General features: G+C 41.7%; 1 protein-coding gene across 1 annotated transcript in view; it reads left to right on the top strand.

Annotated features, from left to right (window-relative positions):
- FMNL2 (formin like 2) overlaps positions 1-18,865 on the top strand; it is a 278,340-nt gene that overhangs the window by 226,224 nt on the left and 33,251 nt on the right. Inside the window, exons 10-11 of the mRNA XM_026647487.2 lie at positions 11,388-11,462; positions 17,285-17,395. Of these exons, the coding sequence (XP_026503272.1) occupies positions 11,388-11,462; positions 17,285-17,395 (186 nt within the window). The remainder of the gene's footprint in view (positions 1-11,387; positions 11,463-17,284; positions 17,396-18,865) is intronic.

An 18,865-nucleotide genomic window follows, 5' to 3' on the forward strand; every position in this document is an offset into this window, starting at 1 on the left:
TCTGGGCAGGGCAAGCCTTTTCAGCTTTACAAACAAAAATATCCCAGATGTTGAAGAGATAGTGTTCCAGCAGCTGTCTTTCATAATATGCACTTGATACCATTGGCCAACAAACTATGACTCCAAACTTTGAAATAATGAGTACCCATATCACACTATTCACGTGTATCACACTGTATCTTCTTGCTGCTAAGTTGAGAGATGAGCACATTCTTCAATAAAGTTAGATGTTTCTTTGTGTAATTGGATATTGTCTGAGTAGGAAGAGACCCTGCTTCTAGAAGAACAGATTTTCATTTCATCTCTCACATGCTGTCCATCTGGCAACACTAATTTGTTGAAAGTATCACATGACAATATCTCTTTGTCTCTAACTCTCTGCTCAGGTACCCTTTCCAGAGCTTGCCTAAATACAAATGTAGCAAGAACAGGAACAACATATCAGTCATATTGCCTTATTTGAACTTTCCTTTTGGGTGGTCTGGATGTGAACTATATCAGTGTTTCCCAATGACCGGTGTGTGGACTGGCGCCAGTCCCTGAGATCTCCCTGACACAGTTTAGGAAGGCAGCAAGCCAGTTCCTGGTATCAAAAAGACTGAGAAACACTGAATTATATGACCTAACATATAGTGCTGTGATGTGGACATCATCTTCATCAAACTTCCCATAAGAGATCTTACTGTTTTTCTGTAGGATTTTATTATACATTTGTGATATATCTATGAAATGAATACCTCGTTAGCATATTCCTAGTCCTCTTTAAAGAAAGAATCCATAGTGGATGGCTTTCCAAAATCAAAACAAAACACATTGTTCTTCTGGAATGACACAGGCTGATACAGCCTAAAACAGGGGTCCCCAACGCGGTGCCCGCGGGCGCCATGGCACCTGCCGGGGCGTCTAAGTGCGCCCACCTACTGGCCGGCGGATGAGCATCTGCCGAAATGCCGCCGAATTTCGGCGGCGACACCTCTGGATGACGCCGCTTCTCAGTGGCATTTCGGTGGATGCTCGTCCGCCACCACGGTCCTCCGTGGCTCATCGTCTGGCGCCCGCCAGATGAAAAAGGTTGGGGACCACTGGCCTAAAATGTCTTTTTCACCATCTTAATGTAGACAGAGGTTTTTTTAATAACAGTGGTAACCTCTTTAGTCTTTCTTCTTGTGTTGAATAATGATGATAAATGTAAGATCAGTTTTCTTGGTCTTACTCATACTTCCAGTGTGGATAACAGATCCTGGAAATGTATTCAGATATAAATGGCTACATATGATTTTATGCATTTGGGTTTGATTTCATCATATCTTGGACATCTGCCAGTCTTTAGGCTCTAGACTGAAGCTACAATTTTGCTCTTTTATGAGATGATACAATTTATTATCAAAGATTAAAGTCAGTTCACTGCCTCTTGTAATGCGCATGTTCCCAGCACTGCCTCACCTGATGACAGGGTGAGATATCTGTAAGCAACCACTGACAGCCACAGTCCTGGTTTTTTTTGTTTTTCTCTCCCCCTACCCTTTCCACGTCTGCTGCTCTGCTCCACTGGGCCAGTGTCATTTGTTTACTATCTTCATCAGTTGACTGTTGGGCTGGTAGACAATAGGCTGTTTCCTGATTTAATTAACTAATCATAAATAGTTAGCATTTGTTTGTCAGCATTTGTCCATCGTCAGTGTGGAATCGTTCATGTGAAGTCTCCCAGAACTCAATCCTTGATTGTTCTGGATTTATCTTATCACTGGAGGATCTTATGCACTACCATGTTTATTTCCATATAAATGCTGATAATATACAGTTTTTATATTTAAATCAGTTCTAGTTTTTCTGAAATGGCATCAGAGATACTCGTTTGCTTAGAATCTGAAGTTTGGGTGAGCCTGAATTTTCTTCTATTACTTCTGTGAATGATGACTGTTTCAGGGGGTGTCTCCAGAGCACAGCACGATTTATGTCAGAACATCAGTTTTAATGAACCATTTATCCCATTTACTACAGTAGTAAAAAGGCTTGGAACTTAATATACAATGATAGATCTGATCCAACTCCCATTCAAATCAATGGAGAAACTCCCATTGACTTACATCCACTCATATCTGAGCAGGTTTAATCAATTCTGACAGACAGATTTGGGTATTCTGTTTGGCTCTTCCTGGGAGAGCTAATTCTAGATGTCAGCATCTTTAGAATATTGCATCTTTTGTTCCTCTTTTGTATTTTGCTGTTGTCTAGGTGCACGTTCCAGAAGAGACGTGGGCCAAAGCAGAACATGAGGCAGAATTTTTATGCCCTCAATCTGGCAATCCTCCAGACTTACTAAGAATCTATTCTGCTAGACCCATGGTAGGGCACTCCAGGACAGGGCTGTAAGTAGACCAGACCAGACAATGAGCTTTATGCGTGCCATAAACACAAATTATTCCTGATTCTGGCAGGAATAATCTGCATGGAGGAAGTGGAGTAGCCCAGAGCTAGACAGGATATTGGCACTTATTATCACTTCTTTTGTGTTTCTGTGGAGGTACTTTGCATCCAGTTTGTTGCAGTGCAAGGATTTGGTCCATTGTTTTAAAATATCTGATATATGATTGTGAAGCATCCAGGAGAGTCTTGTCATGATGGGCATTACATGTCATTTATTGTTTGAGTTGCCTACCTTTTCTGAGTGTATTTATGAGCATTTCATATTTGAGTCTGGATTTTGGCTTTGTAGCACTTATGCTAATAGTTTCTTTATCGATGTGACCAACTGTCTCTCCCCATCTCCTGTGCCACCCACTGCAAAGCAAAGCATTTCTGGGTGGAAGCAGGAACTTGCACATTCTCCCTTGATTTCAATGAGAAACACCCTGGAGCAATTGATGTTCTAGCAGTCAGCACAGTATTGTGGGGTGTCACAATGAACACTTGCGCTTTGATCTCCCAGCAAAACACTTCATTGTTCTGCAGAAAGACTTTTTGAAAATTGTTTCTGTAGAAAAATCTCCTATCAGCTTTAGAAGTCAGACAGTAAAGCATAACAGCCACACCAATCACTTTCTAAACATGTCAGTTCTTTCAAACCCATCTTGAGAGGTTTTCTCTCCACTATAAAGCCCATCTACATCAGCCTTATGTGTGTTTCTCCCACTACTTGTGACAGCTGTGGACTGGCTTGATTCAAATGTGAAAAAAGCATCAAATAGACTAGCTCTATCCATTAGTGCTTGTTTCCATTCAGTCCATCTCAGCTATGTCTCATTGGGTCTTTGACCTTAATTATTAGTCCTGTTCTTCTTCAGGCATAACATATTCCTTCCATCAATGTTCAAAATACATTATGCTTTAAATGCCCTATCATTACTTCCAGGGTATATATTGTATAGAGAATGCAGTCTGTTTGGTATGTGTGGTGTTGATGGTTGGGTTGACTTGATTGACTGAAGAGTGAAGTCTATTTTTTTTAATTGGTGTAATTTGTTTTGTAATGTTTGTTTGTTTATTTTATTGTACATGTGCTTAGAGTTTAACTGGATGCATTTAAAAAGAAATAAATATAACATGTGTACGAGATGGAACTTAGGCACCAATCCTACAGTGTTTCGTGTGCAAGGGGATAGTTGAGCCCACACAGAGGCCTATTGGTTACATGTTACAGGATAAGGGCTCTCTCTGTGTGTGTGTGTGTGTGTGTGTATATATATATATAAAAATGGTGTTATCCAGCCAATTAGTCCATCTTAATCAGTGTCCCAGCTCTACACTCTTACAAGGAGATCCAGTGCCAAAGACCCCATTGACATCAGGATCTGACCACAAATGTCCAAATAATAATCCAGTGCAGCAATTGTACACAATGGTAACAAGACATGTATCATATTGTGTATATCATATAAAATCAGAACAGAAGGCAAGAAACACATGTGAGAGGCATGGTACGAGATTTCCCACTCACCACTAGTACGCCTCCTCATGTCTAGGTCTGGGAAAGCAGCCTGAGGTGCCCCTTTCTGCTCACTCTGCAGTAGTCTCTCTTTTGGCAACTTGGCCCCCTGGCTAGGTCACCATTTAGTCCTCCCCTTCTCGGGATACAAAGCCCAACAGGACAGTGTTCAGTCCCAACCTATGTTAAGCCAAAGGGGATCTTGGGCAGGTCCACAACACTGGGTTCTGGCCTAGGGACCATATAACTGGCAGTCCAGGTCTGCTCCGTCCTTATCACTGTTGTTGTTTCCCTGGGCTCCTTCCTACACAGCCTCTCTGCTTCCCATTGCTACTTTACCCCCTCCTAGTCTCGTGCTAGACTCCTTACTCCAGGACAGGATCTCAGGGCTTACTCTCCCCCTGGACTTCCTCTGTGTCCCTAAGAACCTTCCTCATCCCAGGGAGTGACTGCAGCCTCCTTCCCCATAGCTCCTCTCTGCTTTCAGCCTCTGACCTTTATATATTATTTTTGTGGTGGTGATGCAAAAAAAACAACAAAAAAACAAATTAGGGAAATAGCCCCATTGTGTCCCTACCCCAAGGAGCTTATAATCTAAGACAAATATAATTATAAATGTATTGCCACCTGCCCCTAACTTACTCCTTGGGTGATTTCTAATAACCAGTGCAGCAGTGGTGGGTCTGGAGGGAAGATCAGACATAACAAATACCAGCTCACATTTATACTGCGCCCGTGTAGCAGAGCGTGGCAGGGCCCCCTAGGCTTCTGCCTCTGCTAGGTTCACAAAGTCACTCGGAGACCCTGGGTTTAGTAACCAGTGGTGCACTTTATTCTCAGGCTTGTTCCCACCACCGGTTCACTAAGTACAAGTAACCCTTCACCGTCTGCAGGAAGGGAGAGCTATCACCCTGCTTCCATTCCCTGCCTTTTTCCTTTCCTCCTGCTGTCCCCTGGCATCCTGCCCCTGAGGCTTTTATGCAACCCCAGGCTAATTAGGTAACAGCTGTCTCCGCCTCCCCAGTTAGGGCCAGGTTACCTCCAGCCCGCTCTAATTTGTTTCCCTAATGAGGAGTGGGCGTGACAGACGGCTGAATTTGCAACCCTTTCCCCAACACCCTGTCACAGCCTGTTATTCAGTGGTCTCCAAATCTTAAACAGAGTGTGTGAAACTCATGACAGACGCTGACACGCTAGGATCATTTCATCTACTAACCAAATGCAGCCATATCTAGAATGGAAGCTGCCATTCTTTAAATACTAGAGTAATACTACACTACAATTTAGGATGGGGAATGGAGAAATCTTTATTCCATCAAAACTACAGGACAGTGTAGATGGGCAGAATGTAATTAACCATTTGATTTTAGCTGCCACTAAGCCAGTGATAATTTTTCTCTGAAAAGTGCCAGATTTTAATGCTAGGGCCTGGAATTTACATGTCATCAGAAAAACAACCTCCAGTAGCACTTTGCCCACTAACAATGCAGGGGCATTAGTCCAGATTTGACTAAGAAGAAAGTGTGTAAACACTACTAGTTCTCTTATATGGACTGGTGACATATATATGACTCCACTAACACTTATATAGAACTATTCAACTCTAAAGCCCTTTAATTCTCACAATACCCTTGTAAGTGTTGTTATTGACATGGAAACTGAGGCATGGAAAGGTTGCTTGCCATATATTAAACCAGTCACAGGTTTAGGAAGCAGCAGTTTCTTGTGTAATGCTGACCCACACAGGGGCTTCGGCTGCAGGGATCAAACCTGGAACCTTTGGAGCTTAATGCATAAGCCTTTACTGCATGAGCTAAAAAGATACGTTTCTTAGGCATGGCTATAGCAGGCTCAATAATCTTTAGGATGGGGGCTAGCCACTACTACAGGGGGACAGAGTGCCACTCTGAGCAAGCAGGCATTACGCTTGCTTCCACTAGTCAACGTTGTCTCTTTCAAGGCTTGAGTATACCACAGGTTGACACTATATTTCTGCTTCTGGAAACGTTGTGAGCATTGAAGGAAGGAGACCATACATGGATGAGTTTTGTTCCTCACTAATAATGAGAAGTTCTGAGAAGCTGGAAGGAAATGGTTCATTTTGTGAAGATTAACAGTGGACTCCACAGGCAGCTGTTGGTGCATTTAGCTCCTGTCTGAGATTAGCACTCTGACGTCAGGAGAATTTAATTTCTGCTTCAAATGGTGCTGTGAAGTTGATCACTTCTTTTTGCAACTGCACACAGCAAGGAGTCCCTGAACTACCCACAGCAAATTTGAAAGTAACCAAAGACCAACTTTGCTATTATCTGCGAGGGTGATCCATGGGAAGCCATGCCCTCCTTAAATTGGGAGACCAAGACTTGTAAATTTATATGCTCATGTCTCAGCCATCAAGCTCAATTACATGTCTCTTTATTATAGAGACAGGGTGGGTGAAGTAATATCTTTTATTGGACCAGCTTCTCTTGGCAAGAGAGACAAGCTTTCGAGCTTACACAGAACTCTTCTTCAGAACTACACTGCATGTCTCTTTATTGTAGGAAGGCTCTTATAATATTTTTGCCTGCCAAACTGAATAACCTATGTTAAGCCAAAGGGGATAAAAAGTAATCTGTTAATTAACCATGGTGATAATAGCACTGTTGGAGCTGTTACACTAAGGACCATCTAGCATTTTCATTATAAAACTTCCTTTCCAGAGATTTATAACTTGCTATGACTATTTAATATTGATATGACACTAGCACCCTGAAGCCCAAATCAAGACCCATTGTGCTAGGCACTGTACGTCCAAAAAAATTGTCCTTGACTCAGAGTTTACTTTTTAACAAGAAAAATGACCTAGGAAGGGTAGGATAGGTAACTTAAAACTGGCGTATGGTCATATCATCCCTCCTGGTGAGAAATCTGGGAGACGGTGGTGACAGAGAGCCCAGGAAAGGCTGAGAATTTAGCTTCAGAGAAGTTAACCTTGCCAGTACTAACAACCCTACACATGAGCATTCAAAAATCATGGGTCAGGCCCCAAGAAATCATGAGATTTGTAAAAACACAATTTGGTTGGGTTTTTTTGTGTTTGTTTTTTTGCCATCTGGTTTTTAAGCCTTAGCTTGCACTCGGGTCCCATTTTTGAGCTTTTCTTCACAACCTGGGCCTAGAAACTTCTTTTTTTCCCTCTCTTTTTAATGAAATCGGAGACTCACATGATTCCAGGAGCTGGGACTTTAAGAAAAACACCAAATATCCTGAGACTATTGATAAAACCATGAGAGTTGCCAACAGTGCCTCCCAGATTTTCCAGCTAGGTCTCTCCTTGGGACTAAGATTTGAGAAGGCAAAGGGTGTGGCCTTTAATCCTCACAGATCCTGAGAATCCACAAAAAAAGGGAAGTTCCAGTCCTGCTGAGGGCTAGCCCCTCTATGCTGCTCTCTCGGGTCCTTCCCCATAAACATAGCGTTTCCAGTTATAATCCCACTGGCCACATATTCCATACCTGTGCTAGGAACCTCTTTCTGAGGCAGGCACAGTCGAGAGCATAATTTGATGCAGTACTAATAAAGGTGTGAGTATCAATTCACTCAGATATGCACTGCCCTGATAAAGACACATTCTTTCTATGAAAACGTAATGGGCCAATTCCTGTTCTTGCTGACATCACTGGGAGTTTGCCATTGAATTGAAGGGCAGCAGAAATGAGTTCAAGGTCTAAGCAGGAAAATTCTCTCCCTGGCTTCAGGTGTATGCTGGGCTGACATTGACTTCATTAGAAGGCGCCTACACCCATATCTGACAGCAGAATTTGGCCTAAAAACATTTATAACTCTCCAGTACAAGAAGTTTCATAGTGATGGGTGCCAATACATGTACAGTAGGGACATATGTCCAACTACAGCCTCTAAATCTGTGCCTGTGATTGCTATTTTATATGCACATAATAGATGATGCCTATATAAATAGCACAGAATCTGTGTGTGCAAATGATATTTTCACTTGCAAATGAGCTAGCTAGATGCCATTTGTGCACATAAATTATATTTTGTGGGAGGCATAAATGATTTACAGGTGCAGAAATGAGCAACCAAGCCAAGTCCCCTTTAAAAATGTGGCCCAGAGGCTATGAACTACAGTATTAGTGTAAAATCAAGTTTTAGTGAATACAGTGATTATATATCACAGTTTAGCCTCTTAAAAGCATTGACATACATAAGCAAACATATCTGAAAAATAGAAATGCACTGGAGAGCAAAAGACATATGGCTGTTGACTGGAAACAATTACCTTTGATAATAAATAATTCAAGTTGTTTTCCATGTGCAAGCAAATAGATCTATGGATTTTTTTCTTTTTCTGGAATAAATGGCAACAGCTAGCTAGCTTATGTATTCATGTTATCTGTGTACTGTTATGTATTGATTTGTTAGGGTATTTAACCACATTAATCTTACTGGTTTCCCCTGAGAATCTCAAATTCTTTTAAACCATTCTTATTTTGTTCTGTTCTGTTCTTGATCTGAATCTGTGCTGTTACACTGGGAATGAATTTGACCCACCGTGTTATTTAGTGCAGTGCTTAAAGGCGGTGGTTCCTAATCTCTGGTATTCATACTAACACTGGAACTTTTGTGACTGCTGCACTGTGATCCCCCTCCAACTTTAGGTCCTGATCCTGCAAAGAAATGCACAAGCACAAACCCTTACTCCAGCAAGCAATCTCACTGGCCTCAAAGGGTATTTGCAGGGAGTAAGGGAGCCTCTGTGCTACTCACTGCCTGTGAGCTGCTGTTGCAGCTCACCTATTTGATTTAATTTAAATTTACCCTAGTGCCGGGTGCCCATACAAGACCTATCTGCCACTTACACCTTTCTGACTCTCTCCACAGAGGCAAATTTCTGTGCCATGCAAGGGAGCCCTGTGTGGCCTTGCCCAATTCTTCCCCACCATTTCCCCCATGTGCAGCAGAAATGCACTAGTTCTTCTGCCAAGGGCCCCCTGACCTCACAGGGGAGGAGGCAGGATTGGCCCTATAGTAAAGTCAGATCCAGTGAAGTTGAGCTTCAAGCACTTTATTAGAAGGAGAGTTGGGGGGCTGGAGCACATGACTTATGAGAAGTGGCTGAGGGAACTGGGCTTGTTTAGTCTGCAGAATGAGGGGGGATTTGATAGCAGCCTTCAACTACTTGAAGGGGGTTCCAAAGAGGATGGAGCTCGGCTGTTCTCAGTGGTGGCAGATGACAGAACAAGGAGCATTGGTCTCAAGTTGCAGTGGTGGAGGTCTAGGTTGGATATGAGGAAACACTATTTCACTAGGAGGGTGGTGAAGCACTGGAATGGGTTACCTAGGGAGGTGCTGGAATCTCCATCCTTAAAGGTTTTTAAGGCCCGGCTTGACAAAGCCCTGGCTGGAATGATTTAGTTGGTGTTGGTCCTGCTTTGAGCAGGGGGTTGGACTAGATGACCTCCTGAGGTCTCTTCCAACCCTAATTTTCTATGATTCTATGGGGCTATGAATCAGTGCTCCCCCATCTGGTAGTGAAAGGCGCTTAAGTCTCTCTCTAGGTGAGTTATCTTGTCTGTCTCATTTGAACTGCTTTTTGAGGAGAAAAGACTCCTGGAATTTAGTTTCTTGTGGCCAGATTCTGAAAGTGTATAAATGATGGCCTAGATTACACATCAGTGTTAAGAAATGCAGTTCTTGGGTGGGGAATGAGAGGACATCGGATCTTTCTAGCAATCTATTTATGTCCTCCTCCTTATGGTTGTAGCACTCATTCACTCCAGCTTCCTTCACCCTTCAACTTATTTACTGTGTTGCAGCTCTGCTGTAAATTGGTATAAACAACGTATTATGCTGAGGAGTCAGGAGAGTGGGATCAAAACTGGGAAACTAACTATTAGAAAGATGTAAAGATATAAAATAATGTACGGAGACCTCCTTTATCTCAGAGCTTATTTCTTCCTTTTGTTGGTTGCTTTTCCTGCCATCGGTCCTGTTGTTCTACCTTTTGCCATATAACTCACACCAGCTAACATTTACACAGACTTACCAGTGTTTGACTTACATCACCTCTAAATTTGACAGAGGATAATTTTCATGGTTTTTCACCTTGTAATTTGATCTTCTGCAGCATGGCATTACATTCAAATATGTTGAGGGGGAAAAGAATCTAACATGATTGGTTAGTAAACTGGCTAGAGGGCTACATCCGCCTCTGGTGTAAACTGCCATAGTTCCGTTGGCTTCACCACCATTGACTACACCAGTTTACATCAGCTGATGATCTGGCCTAAATTTTTTAAAGGCAAGGAAACATGCAAAGTATTCTTTTATAATTAAACCTGAGTTCTGATCCTGGTGACTTGCAGCACAGCTGATGGTCAGAGTTTGGAGGGTCAAAAATGTTTGTGCAGCGACTTGTCATGAAGAAAATAATCTGAATAAGGGAAGAGACTGTTGGTGCATAAAGGATTGTGAATAAGCATGTAAGCTTGGTTATAATGTTTTTAGCACTCCCTCTAGTGGGTGGTTGTGTAACAGATACAGTAACTCCTCACTTAACGTTGTAGTTATGTTCCTGAAAATTGCGACTTTAAGCGAAACGATGTTAAGCGAATCCAATTTCCCCATAAGAATTAATGTAGATGAGGGGGTTAGGTTCCAGGGAAATTTTTTTCACCAGACAAAAGACTATATTTTATATATATACACACACACAGTATAAGTTTTAAACAAACAATTTAATACTGGTACACAGTGATGATGATTGTGAAGCTTGGTTGAGGTGGAGGAGTCAGAGGGTGGGATATTTCCCTTACTGCTAAATGATGAACTAGCAATTGGCTGAGCCCTCAAGGGTTAACTCTCTCACTCTACAAGGCAGCAGGAATGGAGGGAGATATGCGCATTTCTCCTTTAAGTACACTGCCTTGGTAATTAGATCAGCTTGCTGAGACTGCAGCTGCTGTAAGCTCCCTCCGTCCTGAGCCCTGGTGTGTCCCCCCTGGTCTATGGAAGATGGGGTAAGCGGGGTGCAGGAGCAGGGGGAGGGGGACACCCTGACATTAGCCCCCCTCTTCCTTCCCTCCACCTGCACAGCAAGCAGGAGTCTCGGGGAGCAGCTCCAAGGCAGAGGGCAGGAGCAGCACATGGCAGTGGGGGGAGGGACAGCTGCAATTGCTAGCCTGCTGGGCAGCTGCTGCACAGGGAACTTAGGGGAGCAGGGAGCTGATAGGGGGGCTGCCGGTCCACCCTGGTTCCAAGCCTCCACCAGCTAGCTGCCACAGGCTGCTCTTCCTGCAAGCAGTGGACAAAGCAGGTGGCTGCCAAACGACGTTAGAAGGGAGCATTACACAACTTTAAACGAGCATGTTCCCTAATTGATCAGCAACATAACAACGAAACAATGTTAAGCGGGACGACATTAAGTGAGGAGTTACTGTACACTGTGATTCCTTTGCAGGTTTGTGGAGAGAAACAGCGCTTTGAGAAGCTGATGGAACACTTCCGAAATGAAGACAACAATATAGACTTTATGGTAAGTCTTAAACTTATTGTCATTAGTAAACTTAAACTTTCCTTTTTGCTATGCCCTTCCTGTTCCCCGATACTCCTTTGAGACTTACATACATTTTTTTCTGTTAATTATGTATTGAATATCTTCAACCGTACATAGCTTCCATTCTTTACTTTGCTCAAATTTTGCTATTGATACTCTCAGGATGTGTTATTATTAGCTACTGTACTTACGGGCTATATGTGTGGACCACTCAATAGAGCATCAGTCTGGAACTTGGAAACCGGTATTCTAGACCCAGCTACACCAGTGATGTGCTGTGAGGCTCCCTGCGCCTGTGTCTTCCCTTCTGTCCTTTATCTGTCTTGTCTGTTCAGATTGTAAACTCTTACGGGAGGGACAGTCGCTTACCATGTGTATAGTGTTTATCATGGTGCGGCCCTGATCACAGATGGGGCCTTTAGATGCAATATATTTAACAATAAAGCTGGCAATCAGTAAGAAGGGCCATCTACACGTCAAAAATGAAGTTTGCTACAGTGTGCTCCCTTTTATCCAGTTTAATGTCTACCTTTGGGCCCATAGTCAGTTGCCAATATGGCCCTTGGTAATAGAAAATGTGGACACTTTTGATGTAGTGGAAAGGCTTTTGTAAAAGTGTCTGATACTATAATATTATAGTATGTGATCATTGGCAGGCACAATTGGAGGACTTGTTTGTAGTACTGTGCACTCTAACTGGGTGGGAGAATAGTAAATATCTGAAATCTCAAGATGTGCATAGTGTACATATGCCAACATCCTCAAACACCCTTCACATCACATCATATGACAGGGAAGTATGGCCAAGACTCATTGCAGCTGTTGTCCTTCCTTATCTGTAGATAAATATAACACTAGTTTTTACCACTATTGGTTCCTCAATTTGCTTGTGCATTTTCACAGACTCCACTTCCCCTGAAACAGGGAAGGAAATAGAAACATAGCAGAAGAGTACATTGGCACCCATACACACCAAACTCCAGATCTTGCATTGCAAACTCTGATTAATCATGACATGATGAATGAGTTTAAATGGTGAACATAAGGAATTTGTTATGAATTGAGCCTTAACGTAGGTCTGAAAAATGTACCGTAAGTCAATTTTAGTGTTTCCTAAAGGTGTCAGCTTGAAAGCCCTGGAATCAAAGCCCTCTATTTATTCACAGAACAGACACAACCCAGGCATCACCATTGCAAGCTTCAGAATGCTGCCTATGCCGATGTGCCTCAAATTTGACCACCTCTTGGGGTGAGAGGATAGTTCCGTCTCTGTGCCCATTCAAGCCTTGGCCTTTCTGCTAAGACTTCCAACAAGGAGGGCACTTACTGCCAGTTGTGTTGATGGGTTTTGAAATGTGAACTTCTGTCCATTAGGAATTAGATTAAGACCACCATGGCGTTTCATGTAGGTTTTCAACTGCAGTCCCATGGCAATGATTTTCAGCCCCTGCAAAGTTGGGCCAAACTCAAACCCATGATGGAGAAGTAAAAACAAAATGTCTAATTACCAATCCAATAAACCATCTGCTTCTTTTGATATTTGAGCTCTTAAAAAACAACAGAACATGACACCCAATAAAGAATGTTTAAACTGCGGTCTTTGGGCTTGTCCAGTAAACAAAATTCTGTGGCTACTTTCTCATGTTGAAACAAAAGCTTTACAAAATCTAAAATAACTATACTAAGCTTATTGAACTCCATACAATCTTGTTCTTGCTCTTTGTTAGTAGTATTGCAGTAGCACCTGGAGCTCCAGGGTGGGACCAGAGCTCCATTGTGGTAGGCACCATATAGATTAAGTATTCTCAAACTTTGTCGCGTTTTTGGCTTCAACTCAATAGAAAGATTTGTCTTACGGAGATTCACAAAGGCAATATCCCTACCTGTTCGTGATCATATAATATCCCTGTAACGACTCCAGCAATTGCTTACATGGAAAAGTAATATGTGGGTAGTATTCAGTGTATTTTTAGCCTCTTTTACTGCAATTTAGCAGCTGGAAACAAGAAGACAGAACCATGTGGTCAGCCAGCTCTCCACAGGCCACCAGGAAGTATCCAACTATATTGAAAAACTAACCTTTACTTACATATATCCAGGCTTGGCAGAATTCAATTTTTATTTTTTCATAATTTCAACAGGTAATATCCATGTTTATTTTTAAGCATTTTTTAAGGATTTTTATAACTTAAAATTTTTACAGTTGTGCAAATTTATGGACTTTAAGGATTTTTTCAGTTTTTATTGATTTAAAATTTTCACAGTTGCAGGAAGATACAGGGTGGTGAGACAATGGAGGGGTCAGATGATAATTATGTAATGACAGTAGATTTTGAGATTCAAAAAGTTAGAGCTTTATAACTATTAAAACACAAATTGTCAATGTCACATGTCAAAATATACAAAGTAAATACCCTTAAATCAAATGCTAATAATTTCTCAAGCAGCATTTTTCTTACTTTGCCTATCTGTAAATTTCAATTATTATCAATGGAATTTGTTTTATTTGTTTGTGAGTAAATAGTGAAATTGTTTGCGAGTGTATAGTGGGATTTACCAATAATAATCAAATCCTTCCAAGCCTACGCTTATTAAATAGCCTGCTCTAAGGGTAGAGTGTGTCTTTTCTATGTTATGTTAGATGCTGTATATAGTTATGGCCCTATGTAACTGACTATGCATTATGGACCAAATCATGAAGTTCTTATTTAGGTCCTGTTGATGCCTACCTATCCCTCCTTGCACCATCCCACTGTGCTCTCTGAAAGTGGGGCCAGTTGTCTCTGGGTACTGACAGGGCATGTTATGTGAATGCTGATCCATGCCCACCCAGAGTAAAGGGCCTTATTGAGTCATTGAATTTTTAGAGTTCATCATTGAAGTCAATGTTGAAATCTGATTGAAATGGAACAACATGGCTCTGAGTAAGGATTGTCAAGAGCTGGCCCATTACTAATAAAATCTGTGTCCTTGGGCTGCTTCCACCTACTTTTTCTAAGTGATTAAAAACTTGACAGGCCTGCAGCAGAAAGACAGAAAATTAATGACAAATGGTTTGACAGATTGGATCCTTTTGTCACCATCTGGTTCTGACTATATCCACATGCTGTTAAAAACAACCTATGACAAATATGCTTCAGGGTTGTGGGGGAAAGCTAGACCATAAAGAGAGAGCCAATGTGGAGAGTTCTTACATGTTGGATTGCTGAACCACCTATATTGTGTGAGCATTTGGGTTTGTAACATGTGCCAAAGTCAGTTATGGCAGGATGATAAAAAATTATGCCAAAAAATCAGGACTCCGGGAGGCATTGTTAAAACTTGAGTAATAATTCAAGTTATAGCTGAACATAAAGATATTTCTGCAGCTACTTGACTTCAGCTTGATGTCAACTGGAGAAGATAACAAAAAGGATTTTCTGTTAACTATATCCTGACATGGGGGTGGAGGTAAATAAGAGGGTGTTAATGTGAAAAGAGGAAAGAGTAACTAAAAAGAAGTGTTTCAGAGAGGGTTGTTACTGTTGTCAGTAACTCATTACTGTTTAATTTTAAAAATAATTCTTACATTTAGTTACTTTGATCTAGTAAACTCTTTACTCATGTGTATAAATGTTTGCAGGATTAGGGCCTCAGAAAGGACCTCAGGATTTGCCCCTATTGTTGCAAGAATTTATTAAACAAAATAAGAGAGTGTAACAGATCATTTTAAAATTAGAGGATTTGGCCCTCTGTTAAATTAACCCTCCAGTGTGCCATTGCTCAGCAGTTTAGGGCCAGTAGTGATACTAGGAAAAAAGAGTATTTGATTATGGAAACTTGAGAAGAATATATTGTACTACAAAGATTCACATAATGAAGTTAGTTTTCTAGCCATGTTAAGGGAGTGCTTTCCAATTAGAAATGGGTCCAAGCTGCAATATTTGGATTTGGATGTCCACTGTCCCCCTCTCCTGTACACACACGCCTCCCCCCTGCACACACCTCCCAAATGCAAAGGGTCTTTGAATCGGGGGGAGAAGGAGGTTGTCATTCAGGCATATCCCTACAGTTAACCACAACTGTATTTGCATTGTTGGGGACCTAAACAATATTTTCTGGAAACAGAATATTTAAATGAAACATGCAGTATGGATATTACACACACACACACACAATCATTTTACACAAGCTATGTTTAACTCTTGGTTAATCAGTTTGCTATGTGCCCAAGATGTTGTATTAGCAACTCTTTGACCACCTGGAGGCGGTCTCTACAAAAACAGCCAGTAGGCGGAATTAGCTGGCATTCTTTTTATTGTGTTCTGGTAGGTGGTAATTCAAAGCGTAGTCCTCCTGTTTGCTTACTTCTTCCTGCAAAATGTTGATTGACCCCAAAGGGGTAGATTGTTCTTGAACTCTTGGCTGTATGTAAATCATGCTGCATGGGATTAATCTTCTTTCAGGTTAGTCCTAAACAGATTGACTGACTGTTTTTAAACACACATACAGTATTGTTTTATTTATACTATAATACCTGTGTAACTGAAAAAAATAGATAGTGTAGCCTATTAATTGAAAAATCTATCAAACATCTATATCAGTACTCGATTTTACTGCTTAAAGGTAACAACTATACAAAGACATTTATAAAAGTAACTGAGACGAATCTGGCAAATTCTGTGGTCAGATAAGCACGTGCAACTCCCACTGAATTAAATGGGAGCTGGGAACATGTACCTCAGGGCAGAATTTGGCCCAACAACTATCGCTATGGAAAGCTAGATCTATATAAAACGAACAGGCAAGCTCAGTTGGGTGATATAACCTGACACCCTGCATTTTGCAGCTATCCTTCCGCAATCAGCCTCAGCACCACCCTGTCTCATCTGTTATGGAGTGGATGTAGTGATGGCTCCAGATGACCTTGCTTGGGAGAGTTTGTTTCTTTCATTGTGTCTGTGTTAATTTATATGCTAAGTAATATGAATCTTATCATTAGTTACTAAATCTTGGATTTTGAAATCTCCAAGAACAACAAGGCACCTTCCATTTCAAATGTCCAGTCCTGTTGTCTAATTTAACAGTGCCAGCAAGATGCAAAACAAAATGCACGTATCATTATTAAAGGAAAGAATTGTGGCCTTCATTTGAAAAATGACGTTGTTTTCTTCTCAAGAGCTAATTAAATTACTTCTGTAGTCAGATGGAAATCTAACACCGGATGGACAATCTAACGATTGCCGGGAAAACATTTTATTTCCGTGGACAATGTAAAGGGCACAATAAAACAAAGCTGGGCTCTACAGACATTCCTGAACTTTTGGAATCCCACATTTCCATTCATCAGGATAAACAAACACCTTTTAAGCCAGGATCCACTACTTTAAACAAAACATCTGACTCTTAGAAGAAAATCAGAGAGTTTCCATATATGGTAAATATGACAACATTAAACAATCATAACATCTGTAGTAATGTTTGTCAAAACAGAGGGCCTGAACCAATCCCCGTTGAAGTCAGTGGGAGTCCTTCCTTTGACTTTGCTGGATTTAGGATCAGGCCCCAAATCTTGTGCGTTTCGTGATGTCACAAAGGCATGCTGCCTTTGCACACATCATCTGCTGTTCAATTGGCCAGGTTTGTAGCAGATTTTTTTCCTTCTCTATCTGAAGCATGAGGCATTATCCCTGGGTAGGAGGGAGGAGAATCGTCTTTAAATACTCTTATGCAGTGTGGCAAATCCTAGCATTCTGTACAAAACGAAGGATGCACCACTATTTCTTGTTAAATTTTCAGTCTGTGATAATTGTTCCCTACAGGTGGCATGTATGCAGTTCATCAACATTGTAGTCCATTCAGTAGAGGACATGAATTTCAGAGTTCATCTCCAGTATGAATTTACGAAGTTAGGCCTGGACGAATATTTGGATGTGAGTATGGCCTGGTTTTACTCTGACCAGAATTGGTCATTATTTCCCAAATGGATTAACATATTTGTACAGTGCCAGCCTCTGCATGGCTTGAATGACAATTGGGCTCTCTGCTAGTGCAGAGAATTGCAGATTGTGCCTCTCCGTGCCAGCAAGGGCCACTCCATCCCAGGTGGTAGACCTCTAACCTCCCTTGTGGACTCCATTTTAGGAGGGCAGCTTTACAATGTTATAGGCTCCAGAGAAGCCCTAACTGCAAAAGCAATAGCTTGGATTCACTGCCTCAGTCCATCCCCCACTGCCTTAATTGGCCAGCACAGCTCACTTCCGGAGTTGTGAGGGCTGCTTGCCAGTCTCTTGGGGGATGTTGAAAGCATTTTGTGTTGCTGCAGCCTCCCAGGTAGACGTTCTGATACTGAGGGCCCTGCTCCAAGCTGAGCACAGACCCTTGAGTGAATTTGGTCCTTGCTCTGTATTTTTTTGATCAAAATGTGCAATCAGTTGCTGTTCCAGGTAAGGTGAATGAAACCGTACACAGCACACACTTCCAGCATAGTGATCTTTGTTCCAAGGGAGCTGGAACCTGAATCTAATATAATGACCTCTCTGCTGAGAGGGCTGGGCTCATTTCAGACATCTTGGCAGCTAAACTGTTTTCTGCTAGTAGCCTCAAAGCAGCAAAGTAAACCCAGTGACAGCTTCTGAGAGCTTCGCTCAGTCCCTGCCCCCATGCTCAGCAATGGGACTCATGGATTCTTGGCTCCAGAAACACCATCCTCTGGGCAGCAGGAATCAAACCATGAGTATGGCAAAGCAATGAGTAAATGATCACTTGGTAAAAATGACAAATTGAAGCAAAAGGAAGAAGTAACCTCAGACACTTACTTGGAAGCATGATGTCTGTTGTCAGCAAAACTATCCTTACATTGTTCAAGCTACCTTGATTATTTCATTCCCCTCATCTCTTTATATTTCTTTATCCCCAACAGCATCGCCCTCACACTGAAAGAGTCAATAAGTCTGCCTAACTCTCCTAGTCTTAAGCATTTATCTTCTCTAGGAGCTAATCATGTTAGTGGCTCTGAGGATTCAGTGATACTTCTTACCTAGCAAGTAAGAGGTATCTTCTCCCCTGCTTCCAGGTACAGAACTCCTGTTATGTGCAGTGGGAGACATACCTACAATGGAAATCTATAAAAGGGACATTGGGGAGAAAAATAGGGACAAGCCTTTTAACTCCCCTGAAGTCCATTGAACCAGGAGAGCTTTTGGAGGGGACAGAGTAAGGAGATTATACATATTTTGCTAAAAATGTAGCAATTGTCTCTGCTAAACTGGGACCATTGATGTAAACCTGCTCATGGAGCATGGATGAAAATTTGACCCTCATCTTGTAATATTCATTTCCCCAAACCTAAGTTTGTTCCAAAGTTGAGCCTCACAGCTGGCCATAATGGACCAAATTCATCC

The sequence above is a fragment of the Terrapene carolina genome, unplaced genomic scaffold (assembly GCF_002925995.2).
Source record: "Terrapene carolina triunguis isolate 2854851 unplaced genomic scaffold, T_m_triunguis-2.0 Scaffold62, whole genome shotgun sequence".
Lineage (NCBI taxonomy): Eukaryota > Metazoa > Chordata > Testudines > Emydidae > Terrapene > Terrapene triunguis.